This window comes from Microtus oregoni, unplaced genomic scaffold, assembly GCF_018167655.1.
Source record: "Microtus oregoni isolate MIOR12 unplaced genomic scaffold, Mior012 000017F_ref0000208, whole genome shotgun sequence".
NCBI lineage: Eukaryota > Metazoa > Chordata > Mammalia > Rodentia > Cricetidae > Microtus > Microtus oregoni.
Window position 1 is genome coordinate 30,494,575 of NW_024543076.1, and position 14,109 is coordinate 30,508,683.

Here is a 14,109-nt window from a genome sequence, read left to right on the forward strand (position 1 = left end):
TTCTTAGTGACTGATATGGGAAGGCCCAGCCTTATGGGCTGGTGGTCTGGATGCTGTAAGTCTGCTGAACAAGCCACAGGGAGCAAGCAGCAAGCAACACTCTCCATGACCTCCGTGACCAGTTTCAGTTTCCAGGTTCCTGCCCGGTTTGAGTTCCTGCTCTAACTTCCCTCAGTGACAGCCTGTGACCCACGAGTTGTAAGCTGAAATAAATCCTTTCCTCACCAAGTGGCTTTTGGTCACAGTGTTATCACAGCAGCTGAAACCTAAGACCCCAGGGCTATATTCCCATCTTCTACCTTGATAGTCCAGTATAGGCCTTGTTGTTCGTTTACAGGGTTTGGGTTGTATTTGTGTTTTCAGACAAGTTCTCATCTATCCCAGGCTTAGTATCATAACTAAAATGAAAGCAAAAGAGAATTAATATTTTAACTTGGGCATAGTGGTACATACCTATAATACCATTATTTGTGAGGCAGAGACAGGAGGAGCAGGAGTCCAAGGCAGACCCTTGGCACAGAACAAATTTAAGGCATGCCTGGGCTATCTAAATCCCTGTTTCAAAAACCAAAAACCCAAACCAAACCAAACCAAACAAACAAAGAACTTAAACAACAAGGTAAGAAACCAAAACTGGCTGGTGGGAATACAACTGGTATTGTTGTTGGTATTTGGATGTCAGTGTGGTGACTTCTCAGAAAATTAGGAAACAATCTTCTTCAAGACCCACTAATACCACTTTTGGGTATATATCCAAAGGATGCTCAATCGTGCCACAAGGACATGTGCTCAACCATGTTCATAGCAGCTTTGTCTGTCATAGCCAGAACCTGGAAACAACCTAAATCCCCCTCGATCGAAGAATGGATAAAAAAAAAGTGGTACATTTACACAATGAAGTACTACACAGCAGAAAAAAAAAACGACAGCTTGAATTTTGCAGGAAAATAGAAGGAACTAGAAAACATTATTTTGAGTGAGGTAACCCAGATTCAGAAAGACAATTATCACATGTACTCACTCATAAGTGGTTTTTAAACATAAAGCAAAGAAAGCCAGCCTACAGACCATAATTCCAGAGAATTTAGAGAACAATGCGGACACTAAGAGAGACTTACATAGATCTAATCTACATGGGAAGTAGAAAGAATAAAAAGACAAGATCTCCTGAGTAAATTGGGAGCATGGGGACCTTGGGGGAGGATTGAAGGGGGAAAGGGAGAGGCAGGGAGGGTAAGCAGAGAAAAATGTAGAGCTCAATAAATATCATGGAATTAAAAAAAAAAAGAAACCAAAACTGCTGCAAGAAATCATAGATAGGGGGGCTGGAGAGATGGCTCAGTGGTTGAGAGCATTGCCTGCTCTTCCAAAGGTCCTGAGTTCAGTTCCCAGCAACCACATGGTGGCTCACAACCATCTGTAATGAGGTCTGGTGCCCTCTTCTGGCCTGCAGACACACACACAGACAGAACATTGTATACATAATAAATAAATATTAAAAAAAAAGAAATCATAGATAGAAGACTTCAAAATACAGACCTGTGCAAGGCACTAATAGCATGGGAATAACCCCAAGAATGACATAGGGATCATATAAAACTAAAGAGGTTCTGTGCAGCAAAGGACGCAACCACAGAGCGAAGAAACAGTGTACAGAATGGGAAAAAGAATCTTTGTCAACTGTACAGCATACAAGACATTATTATCTAGAGCAGTGGTTCTCAACCTCCTAATGCTTCAACCCTTTAATACAGTTCCTCATGTTGTGGTGACCCCCAACCATAAGATTATTTTCATTGCTACTTCATAACTGTAATCTTGCTACTTTCATGAATTGTAATGTAATATCTGGTATGCAGGATATTTGACACATGACCCCCGTGACCCACAGATTGAGAACCACTGATCTAGAATCTATGTAGAACAGTAAAAACTAAAGATCAAAAGCCAATGAAAGGCATAATGAGCCAAACAGACTCAAAAGCAGAAATACTGGGGGTAGCCAGGTGGTAGAAGCACATACCTTTGATCCTCAGGAGGCAGAGGCAGGCAGATCTCTGTGTGTTTGAGGCCAGCCTGCTCTACAGAGTGAGTTCCAGGACAGCCAGGGTTACACAGAGAAGCCCTATCTTGAAAAATCAAAAAGGAAGGGAGGGAGGGAGGGAGGGAAAGGGGGAGAGAGAGAGAGAGAGAGAGAGAGAGAGAGAGAGGAAAAGAAATTCCGGGAGTATAGCTTAGTTGGTAGAATGTTTGCCTGTGTACATCAAGCCCCAGGTTCAAGTCCTAGTACAATAAAACTGCAATCCTGAATACGGTTAGTTCTGTCATGCTGTCTAGTTCTTCTGTCTGGTGCACTCTGTTGTGTAGGACACTTTTTTTAAAAAAAAAAAATGAGGAGAATGAACCTCTGGAACTGGAGTTCAAAAGGTGGTTGTGAGCCTCTAGGTGTTCAGAACTGAACTTGGGTCCTCTGAAAGGGCAGTATGAACTCAACAGCTAAGCCATCGTGGGACACTATCTTCATCTGACCTTAGTTCACTTCTTGTTCTCAAAACTCAAAATACACACGAAATTTTCTTAGAAACCAGAGTTTGTCAGTCATTTCCTTAGTTTGGGGGGTTTGAATAATTCATTTATTTTCATATATATGATTGCTTTGCTTATGTGTATGGATGTGTGTGTGTGTGTGCCTGGTGCCACGGGAGTCGGATGAGGGCACTGAACCCACTGGAACTGGAGCCAGAGACAGTCACCAGCCTCCACGTGGGCGCTGGGAACTGAATCTGGGTCCTCAGCAAGAACAGGCAGTGCCAAGTCATTCTTCCAGCTCCTTGGATAATTTGTTACCACACAATACATTGTTCTTGTGTGTAATGTGTCATCTCAAAGAGCAGTTTCTCCCCTGCCATGCTGGACAGCTATAAAAGAGATAGGTTTGTTAAAAAGTCCCTATTTATTAATGCCAGGAGCAAGAAAGAAACCAGATTTGCACAGGAAAACTTAATCCAAAGACGTGTGTATTGGTCACTAAGAACTGAATCCTCAGGATCATAGGAACAGGGCTGGAGAGATGGCTCAGTGGATAAGAGCACTGGCTGTTCTTCTGAAGGACCTGGGTTCAATCCCCAGCACCCACACGGAAGCTTACAATTGTCTGCAACTTGAGTTTCAGGGGATCTGACACCCTCACACAGACATACATGCAGGCAAAACATGAATGTACATGAAAAAATCAATAAATTATTTTAAAAATTCATAGGAACAGTGGGTATAACATAAAACCACACAATATAACGTCATGTGATACTTTCTCTATTAGCCTCTTCACTCTCTGTGCGCTGAGATCTGGGCCTTGTTGAGAACCCAGCTGTGGTGACCGAATGTCTGACAAGTGACTGTGGTGTCACTCTGCTGGAAGTTGCTGCAAGCCCATCCCCTGGCATGCTTGGAAAGCTGTTTCCAGGGCGATGTTCCTGGAAGCCTAATACTTCAAGCCGGCTTCCTGCAATTTCTCTCCAGCACCCTCTATGTAATATCAGCCCCAGCAGGCAAATCATGGGAAGAGGATTGACTTCCCAAAGCAGCCAAAGAGGGTGAAATTAGGAGCTGGGGAGAAAAGAAACCGATAAACAACATAAATTCCAACAGGTATTAAACCCAGAACTTTATTCTTTCAGATATAGTTTTAGTTTCTATGCTTTAATATAAATTTGAAATTCATTTCTATTAAATAATATTTGACTGAGGTTTTGTTGTCATTTGTTCCCTGAGATGGGCTTGCTGTGCAGTCCTGAGTAGCCTACACCGTGTGGACTTGCTGCCTCTGCTCCTGAGCGCCATGATCACTGATGCGGATGAGCATCTGCTTTTATTATTATTGTTGTTGTTGTTGTTGTTATTACTATTTTATTTTTTCAACTCACAGTGTAGTCCAGGCTGACCTTGAACTCAGAGATCCGCCTGCCTCTGTCTCCCCACTGCTGGGATTCAAGGCGTGCGCCACCACCCAGTTTACTTGTTTCTTGAGATCAGCTCTCACTGTGGAAATCAGTTTGGCTTTCAACTGATTCTGCTGCCTGGGCTTCCTGAGTGCTAGAACTATACAGGCTTACGTTAGCCGGTTCAAGCGTTACCAGCAAGAACACAAAAACTGTTGTTTGCCCGCAGTTCACTTGCGCATGCGTGTTAGAAGTTGTTCGTGTGTGGGCTGGGCCTGAGGCTCAGTGGTAGTACTGCTTACCACGCTAAGCAGAGCTCTCAGTGGGCATTCCCTCTCTATCCCCTTCCAGGATAGGCTTGCAATGCCTGGGGGTCATGTCTGGATTACTGCCAAACTCCTGACTACAAGAACCCCACAGAGTACTTCCTGTCGGATCCTGGCATTTAAGATAGGTGCCATCACCTCCCTCTCCCACCCACACACCCAGACACAAAACTTTCTGACAGCCTCTGACTGCAAGCAGGCTGAAGGGCAAAGGATGGGCAGAGTGGCCTCCAGAGCTGCCAAGACTGGCCCAGGACTAGGAGACTTCCTACACCTAAGGCTTTTTCTGCCCTGGGCAGGGAGCTAGCTTCCCAAGGTTCCTTTAGCGTCTTCAGGCAATGTGGATTCCTCCCTCACACTTCAGCTGCCCCGAGGAGGGTAAGACCCAGGCTGGGTATAGTGGCACGCGACTTTAATCTCAGCACTAGGGAGGCAGAGGCGGGTGGCTCCCTCTGAGAGTTCAAGGCCAGCCTGATCTACACATTGAGTTCCCTGACAGCCAGGGCTCTACATCCTGCCAAAAAACAAACAAACAAACAAACAAACAAAAAAAACCCAAACAACAAACAGAAACATCAAACTAAACTAAAACAAAACAAAAAGCAGACACACACATACAACAAACAATCAGAAAGCTAAAACAAGGAAACCAGAGAACCTTAGTCACCTACATATAGCGATCTAGTAACTGGATGAGGCTTTGCCTGGCCCTGCCAGCAAGTGCCACAGGGCACAGGTTATACTGGAGCTCTGATTTCCTGAGGCTTGCCTAAAGGTCAACCACTGTCTATTTTTTTTTTTTTTTGAGTTGTGGTCTCTGTAGTGTAGCTGGTCCTAAACTCCTGATCCGCTTGCTTCTGCCTTCTGAGTGCTGGGACTGCAAGCAGGTGTCACCCTGGTTGGCTTTACAAGTGTGTTATTTTGTGACAATCTTAGTTACAAGTAAAATGATGGGGATGGTTTCATTGCCCATACGTTGTGAGTCTGGAAAGCTAAGGGAACAAGGCGTTGCTGTGTACTGGACATGAGGAGCTGTGTGGAATGATAATTCCAGAAGACTTCATTTGGATTTTTTTTTTTTTTTTTTTTTTTTTTTTTTTTTTGGATAGGCCTCTCTCATTCTCTAAGGGACTGAAGGTTTGGGCCAAGATACCTCGCTTAAGTGATGCAATTTTTTTAAAAAAAGACTATGGAACTTCTAAAGTAAGTACTGTTTTTCTACTTTAAAACAGTAAAGATATACTGTTTTCTATTATGACTTGCGTGAGATCTTGGTGATAAACAAGAAAGGAAAGGTCACTGTTTAATTCTGATGTGTTGTCAAGAAGACAAGGGGTCTATAGCTTGCCAACTTGACACAAACTTAGTCAGCTGGGAAGAGAGGACCTCAGCTGAGGAACTGCCTGCATCAGATTGGCCTGTGGACATATCTGTGTGACATTTCTTAATTACTGGTTGATGTGGGAGGGCCCTGCCCACTGCAGTGGTGCCCTCCCGGGACTGGGACTGATAGTCCAGGACTGTATAACGAAGGTAGCTGATCAAAAAAAACGGAAAAAAAGAAAAAGTTAAAAAAGCTGGGAAGTGGTGGCATACGCTTTTAATCCCAGCACTCGGGAGGCAGAGGCAGGCGGATCTCTGTGAGTTCGAGGCCAGCCTGGTGTACAAGAGCTAGTTCCAGGACAGCTAGGACTGTTACACAGAGAAACCCTATCTTAAAAAAAAAAAAAAAACCAAACAACAACCAAGCAAGCAAACAAACAAACAAATAAGGTAGCCGAGGAAGGCAGTCAGCAAGCCTGTGTACTGACTTGCTCTATGCTCTCGGCTTCAGTTTCTGCCCTGATTTTTCGCGGTGATGAATGGTCACCTGGAAATGTAAGATAAACCATCCCCCCCCGCCCCCCAGGTCCCCATCTGTCAGTGTTTTATCTCAGCAACAGCAGTAACGTAGAACAGCCAGCCTGGGGGAGGAGAGGGAAGAAAGAACAAAATTAGGAGAGATCCTCTTATTTAGAGGAGAGATAGGCTAGAATTTTCCTCTGTGAGAAGTCCCTGGTGAGAGGGTGTGACTAGGCAGTGCAGGGTATCTCCTTAGAATCATCAGGAAGACATCCCAGACCGGACTAAGGGAAACGGTAGCATTGGAAGGACAAATAGGGACCGGATGCTGGCGAGTGAGCGAGCATTTAGCCACGTGCTCGCCTGGCGAGCCCTGCAGCACGGCTCCCTCTTCTGGTCACCATCGGATGCTCACTTATCCTAGCGTTTGGGGCCCCCCAGTGGGCAAGCGTTCTGCTGTTTCACTGGATTTGTCGCCGTTTCTAGAATGTGTATACCAAGCTTTAGAAGTGGAGCCGTCCGCACGACCATAGACGGATCCGTCTCAGTGAAAAGCCTCCCCACTGGTTCATGACGGGCTCTGACTTGGTGACTACGGCCCCTGCATTCCTGTGCCAGCCCTGCCTGTAGAACCGGATGAGGAAGCCTGGCTTGAGTCCGCCAGCCAGTTACTGTGTCTCCATGGCTGTGTGTAGTGCTGTTCTTGCACTGACTGTTTGTATGAATGTGCAGTTCCAAAATGCTCAAACTGGCCAGTCAGTGGTGGCGCATGCCTTTAATCCCAGAACTTGGGAGTCAGAGGCAGGCAGATTTCTGTGAGTTTGAGGCCAGCCTGGTCTACAGAGTGAGTTCCAGAACAGCCAGGACTGTTACACAGAGAAACCCTGTCTCAAAGGGGAGGGGGGGGGGGGCCCTCAAACTGGGCATTCATTTTCCATAGTGTGCCTTTGTCAGTGTTCTGGATTTTTTCCAAGCCTCTGAGCAGATGGTCTGACTGTTGGCCACCGGCCAGGGCTTTCTGTTTGTCTTCTTGAACAGCACCACACTCTTAGAACAGACTGGCTTGCCTGGCCTCAAATTCCTAGCAATCCTCCTGCCTCAGTTTACTGATTGAGATTACACACGTGAGTAAGTAGGTTGGATGAGAAATTTATACTCAGTTCAGGCCACTTTTCCTTATTCTTAAAGTGAGATTATATAGATCATTATTTATTTATTGCACTACCTCCCTCTGGAAAGATTGTTTTCTGTTAGGGCCACTGTCTCAGGGTACCAGATGGCCTCTTGATAGCAGACTAATGTGTACACTAGGCTTCGGCTGTCCATTCCTTCAGCAGGTCATCCAGGTCCTCTGTAAGGCTGTGCATGGAGCCACGCCATGAACACTGGCCTATCTGGGGCACCCTCTCATTTTGGCAGGAGGAAGTGCCCACACGAGCACTCTGTGGGACAGAGGATGGACTGACTAGTTTTATGTCAATTTGACACAAGCTAGAGTCATCAGAGAGGCGGGAGCCTCAACTCAGAAAATGTCTAAGATTGGGCTATAGCCAAGCCTGTAGGGCATTTTCTTAATTTGATGTGTGTGTGTGTGTGTGGAGTGCTTGCCCATTGTGGGTGGGGCCATCCCTGAGCTGGTTGGTGGTCCTGAGTTCTGAAAGAAAGCAGACTGAGCAAGCCAAGGCAAGCAAGTCAGTGAGCAGCACCCTCCATGACCTCTGCACCACGTTCCTGACTCCCTTTGATGATCAACGGTGATGTCAACAAACCCTTTCCTCCCAAAGTCGCTTAGGTCATGGTGTTTCCTCAAAGCCATAGTAACCCCACCTAGGAGAGAGGACAGCCTGCAGCAGTCAGTTCACCTGACACGTTGCTCTGGGAGTTTGACCTCGAGTTGTCAGGCTTGGGGAAGCACCTTTACTTGCTGGCCCAGGAACGATCATGATACACCATTTCTGTTTTATGATGCTGCTGGGCACACAGAACTTGGCAGGCAGAGGTTCAGCTGTCTGTCAGTTCTCTCTGTTGAACATTGTTCTTTCTCTTTCCCTGTCACCACTTCCTGGGTACAACTTGCTGTGTCCAGCAGCACCCAATTCTCAGCAATCATTTATGGACAAACCAATGATCTACATTTGTGGTTAGGGGTTCTGTCTTGTCCAGGAACCTGCTAGCAATATTTCTCAGAGAGTTCATTGCCTGGGTGTGGCGGGGTATACCAAAAAATCTCAGCACATAGGAGGCTCAGGCAGGAGGAATTCAAAGCCAGCCTGGGCTACACGAGTTTCAGATGCTTCTGGAGGCAGAAGATGGAGGTGAAAATCCATACACAGTGGTGATGTGGAATCCCCCTCTGTATACCATTGGTTAATAAAGAAGCTGCCTTGGGCCTATCACAGGGCAGAATAGAGTAAGGCAGGAATTTCAAGCAGATGATAAAGTCGCGGAGTCAGCGAGATGCTATGTAGCCACTAGAGGAGACACTCGCCACGACCTCATGGTGATGCACAGATTAATAGAGATGGGTTGAATTAAGATGTGAGAGTTAGCTAGAAATATGCATAAGCTAATAGGCCAAGCAGTGATTTAATTAATATAGTTTTGTGTGATTATTTCGGGTCTGGGCAGCCGGGAAACGAATGAGCAGTCTCACTCAACACAGTGGGGTTGGGGTAGCTGCAGTAAAACGTTGGAAAAAGTTTGTTTCAGCTTGGCCAGTATCTAAAAGCAAGATGGACAGGGCAGCTGAGATGCACTGTCGGTATGTAGACTTGCTGCAGACTTGCACAGCTTGTCCTAGTGTAGGTCACCACCTGCAATGGTCAAGGCACCCCTCCCTCTCAGGTGAGGAACAACCAAATCAGAGCCACTAGTATTGCCTGCAGTTTTAGGTACTGTAGTCACAGAAATCATGTTAGTACCAAACCAACCTACCAAGTGTTACCCATCTATTCTCATGTGTAATACCTAATACCCCAGTAAGCCATGAAACTCTACCTGCCGTTCTCGTCAACAGTCTGAGGGCTGGGAAGAAGGCTCAGCTGGTAAAGCTGCTCACTGCCAAGCCTGGTGACCTAAGTCCCATCTTCAGGACTAATATAATGGGGGGAAGAGAACTAACTCCTGAGGGGAGTCCTCTGACCTCTACCGATAGACCACAGATCCTGTGTACACACACCTCGAGAAAAATAAAAAGTTTGCTGGGTGGTAGTGGCACACCCCTTTAATCCCAGCATCCACGGGCAGAAGGTGCTAGATCTCTGTTCAAGGCCAACCTGGTCTGCACAGCCAGAACTTGTCCTGTTCCAGGACCGCCAGGGCGGTTACATAGAGAAACTCTATCTTAAACCACAGTCTATGATTTGGGACTGCAGCGGTATTTGGACTGAGGTGAGTAGATGCGGCCTATGTTTGCCACAAAGTATTATGTAACCTCAAGTAGAATACATTTTTCCTAGCTTCGCTGGGAGACTGAGATGTCAGAGCACAGTGACCAACGCTAACTGCAATGCCAACGTTAAGTTTTTTTAAAATAAACATTTATTTTTAATTATGTGTATGGGTGTTTGTGTGGACATGTGCACCGGAAGAGTGCGCTGGACCCCCACCCCCCACCCCCGAGCTGGAATTACAGGAGTTGTGAGCCTCCTGACCTGGGTGCAGAGAACTGAACTCAGACTCTGTTGAAATGTAGACATTCCTAATCACTGAGCCATCCCTCCAGCACACAGACATTTATTTAAAACAAACAAACAAGGTCTTCAACTCCTTTTCCTTTTTGTAGTTTGTCTCTAGCTGTTTTGCCTGCATGTCTGTCTGTGCACCTGTTGCCTGTGGAAGCCAGAAGAGGGGAATGAGTCCCCTGGAACTGGAGTTACAGATGCTTCTGAGCTGCCACGTGGGTGCTGGGAATTGAACCTGGGTCTTCTGGAAGGGCAGCCAGTGCTCAGGTATTTTTTAAATTTAAATTACAACAAAAAAGATACGCTATAACCACATTAAAATCTCTAAAGCCATGTAAAACCCGAAGGCATTAAAATTTATTAAATGATGCAGTAACAACAGATTCTTTATTTACAATAGCATTATTTAACATCAAATAAGCAAATAGCATCAGCAAAGCAATAGTAACTTGCATAAATGTATTTAAAATTTCTCTGAATATATCTACCTTTGCATAAACTGCTCACACTAGAAATACAAACATCAATGCAGATGAACAAAGTGATGTTCAGAGCCAACTCTGTTTTGAAAATAAATCACAACCTGAAACACTGTAAGCTTTCTCCTGAAGAACCATAGTTAATATATTGCTTAATTTTACCCTTGTATAATCTTTTCATATACACATATCTCAGATGCAACTTCATGAGGAACTGTACAAATAAAATCCACGAATGACAAAAAAAATGACAGTTAAATGTTTGAAGAAATGGATCATCATCACTGTTCAATAACATAAGGGTAAGTGATGATGCACTTGTTCAAAAATTGTACACAATTCACTATACAAATATAATACATTGGACAGCTATGTAGGAATATACAAGACTTAAAAACAGATCTAAGGCATTATGCTAGGTTTTAGCATTTTGAGGTTCTTGCACATAGCTTTTACCTGTAGTAAGAAACTTAAAAGATTTCGTTTTAGTCTATAAAGAAACACCAGGGAGAAAATTCTAATTAAAATCGAAGCCACTACAGTAATTTTCTTTTGTGCAGAGAGTGCTTTGCTCTTAGGCAGCATACTACCATACAAACACTAGAAAATTTTAAATTCACACCAACAATGAATGGCTTAAGTTGAATTTCAAAATTGATTGTGTATCTTTGGGTTCTGCAAGTGGATCTGTGCCTTCCAGTTCTTGTGTCACACCCATATGAACGCCAGCTAAAAACACAGATTAAAAGTTGCATCTTAAGCTGCAAAAAACCATTGCTTTCAATTATTACAGGTCGTAAAAGATACACGTGGGGGGGTGTTTTATTCTTTGAGTCAAACGAATCTGTTGTAGTAACACAGCTCACTTCACTTTAAAACTTACCACGGTACATGAACACTTAGGTGGGTTCTACAACCGAGTTAAGGTGGGTATGCTTTTCACATTGAGCAGTAGAAGAAAAACACTGATTATATGTCCCGCTAAACAAAAACCAAGTATAAATTTACCGTGTACAGCATGAGGAATACTGACGAAGAAGGGCGTTGATTTGGCATTTGCTTCTGTGAGAACATGATCAGAGGACCCCTTCACTTACTTCATACTCCTAATGAGATGTAAAAACAATTGTGGGGAGAGAATTTACCCTCTCTTCACGTCCTGATCACGGTTACTCTGACTGCCCGGTCGGGACTGATATTGGAAAACAGTGGTAGAATGCATGAATGTTGAAAGATCGGTATTGTGGCTGGTGTTCTCGTGAAATGGGACTTAAAATTCAAAACAAATCTGCTTTAAACTCCGTTTTCTCTTGTGCTGTGTCAAGCTGAGCGTTATCCTACCTCACGTATTTTTGAAAATTGATCTGAGAATGGGTCACCTTTAGCAGTGCACCACGTGAGCCTCACTCCTGGGGGAGGGCCTAGAGCTCCCGGCCTCCATCTGCTCCCTGGAGCCTTGAGTGGATGCATGAACTGGTGGTCACTGGGAAGTGCTGTCCCTGGCCACCTCCCTGCACTGAGATTCCTCTCAAAGTGGAAAAGGTATTGGAATGCAAATTTCCAGAAAGTTCTTTAGCTTGGAGCAACACTTTCAGACGATTTACCATTTGTCTTTGGGTCATATCTCTTTTCTATATTTCCACAATCTGTAGATATATAGAGAGACATACATATAAATAGGGTAGTTTAAATGTTTTTCACCCTGCCACGAATAAACAGTTAAATTTCAAGGAAAAACTTCTGTTCCTAGAAAGCTTGGCTAATGACATATTATAAAATGTTTTGTTTTTAGACATCAAAAAGATACCATTCTGAAATTTAGGTAACAAAGTATGTATATTGGGGCTGCAGAGAATTGAAAAGGTCTTAGTTCTGGGTACTGCAGTTGTTGGAATCTGATACCAGTTAACAAAGGCTATTCCTCGACAGAGTGGGCAAGAAAAACAACCATAAAAGTGCGCTGCTAGTAATGTGTAGTCTTTCTAAGGTTTATTAAGAAAGAATATAAACATATAAAATCAAGACTTGGTTCCTACAGCGGCTGCATATCATATAGATTAGATACATGATTCATGAGCAGAATCTCAAGGTTTAGAAAACAAAAGGACTTAAGTCTACAAATCAGGTCCAATCAAGGCATTGGCAGCCTTTACAAAACACCGTTAGGAGACGTTGCTATGAAGATAAATCTAATTTAATACTGAAGTACCTCATTTTTGAGTCAATCCCACAATATGTATACCTCACAAAATTATACAATTAAAACACTTAAGTTCTGAACTTAAATTATTGCTTGTTTACATATAAACTGGATTTTTATGTACCTTACAAAACTTCGGCTTTGTCAGCACTGCTAAAAAACAAAATAAAAAAACCCATGGCAGAGGTCAGATCTGTCGTGATGTCTGTTGTCAATTTCATCGGCACTCTCTCGTTCTGTGGCCAGAGAGGATGCGGCAGCCCAGGCCTTCCTACGCAGGTGTCGCAGCCTGACTGGTGTCCCTTCTCCACTTTCTTCCTCTCCTTGACAGGAAATGCACTTTTGATGTAAGCTGTTGCTAAGTGGCTAGAAACGCTGACAGGATGCATGGCTAAGCTGGTTTCTGTTGCTGTTGTTTTTATTTAAAAGCCAAGAAAGTAGGAGGGACAAGAGAAGGCAGGGAGGGGAGGCAGAGGTCAGGGCCAGAGAGGGGAGGAGATGCCAATTCAAACCACCTGATCAATCTAAAATCACAATTTAGAAATTAATATTCTTTTACTCCTGATTTGGGGGACCTAGTTTGGTTTTCAGAAAGAGGAAACCTGGAACAGATTTCCAGGTTTCACGTGAAGAGCGCTCTTTCAGGCGCCTCATCTGTTCAAACACTGGGCGCTCCTTCCGACACGCCACAGCCACAGCGGTCGGCTTCCTGCAGGCTCTGACTCCAGCGTGCTGGGTGTGCTGGTACATACAGCATTGCTCAGTGCTGCCCTGCTTCCATCCCAAATGCAGGATTTAGCTTACAACACCTTGTGTTTGACTTTGTTAAAAAATTCCTTTCTTTTCTCTAGACAGGATCGTAATCTTTTGTACTAGACTGATTAGCCAAGGAAAACAAAGCAAGAACCCAGTGTGTGGAACTCAACAGGAACAGAACAAGAGCATGGTTCTCTTTAGATACATACACTTAGATACATTCAATCTGAATGGGCATGACGTTTGCCTTCCACATATTCTTTGCAGGAGAGATCTAAGTTGCACTAAGGTGAATGCAGTGGACAGACTGCGAGATGGTCTGGAGGCGAGCTTCAGGCTGGCAGGAGAGGCAGCGCTTCCAGTGGCAGCCAAGCCAGCACACTCTCTGCTGGGGCCAGCGCCCAACTGTCTGCTGATGTGTCCTGGGGGAACCGGTGGCAGGTCAGGTGGGTCAGAATAGAGACGCAGCTCTGCAGACTGGTCAGTGTTTGGAGCAAGTAAGCCCCGTGGGTTGAAGATAGAAGCAGACTGCTACCTGTAGGGTCAGCAGTATTTCTGGAAGGAAACAGACAGAGGCAGTGTGAAGACAGTGGGCTCTTATGTTTGGTTGGTTATTTTTATTGCATCCCTGAGGACCTATCTCAAGTTCTCCACCCCCTTACAATAGTTTCCCAAATGTGTGTACCACCATCCTGGCAATATCAGTATCAAGTGTGTGTGTGTGTTTTTCCTTTTTTAAATGAAAACAATGCAATGTCCATCACAAAACACAAAAGCTAGTTTATTCTAGATAACATAAATCTCATGTTTCTGATGTGGGAAGGTAAATGGTGCTGTTCCTAACAGAATGCCACATTTACAAACCCAACAGTGCAAAGGTTCTCG

At 44.4% G+C, this 14,109-nt stretch overlaps 1 protein-coding gene across 6 annotated transcripts in view; it reads right to left on the bottom strand.

The window, feature by feature from the left end:
- Positions 1–10,104: 10,104 nt before the first annotated feature.
- Positions 10,105–14,109, bottom strand: part of Ncoa2 (nuclear receptor coactivator 2) — a 220,002-nt gene continuing 215,997 nt past the window's right edge. For all 6 annotated transcript variants that reach the window (XM_041667363.1, XM_041667359.1, XM_041667361.1 and 3 more), the window contains one exon: positions 10,105–13,779. In XM_041667363.1, the coding sequence (XP_041523297.1) occupies positions 13,768–13,779 (12 nt within the window). In that variant the 3' untranslated portion in view covers positions 10,105–13,767. The remainder of the gene's footprint in view (positions 13,780–14,109) is intronic.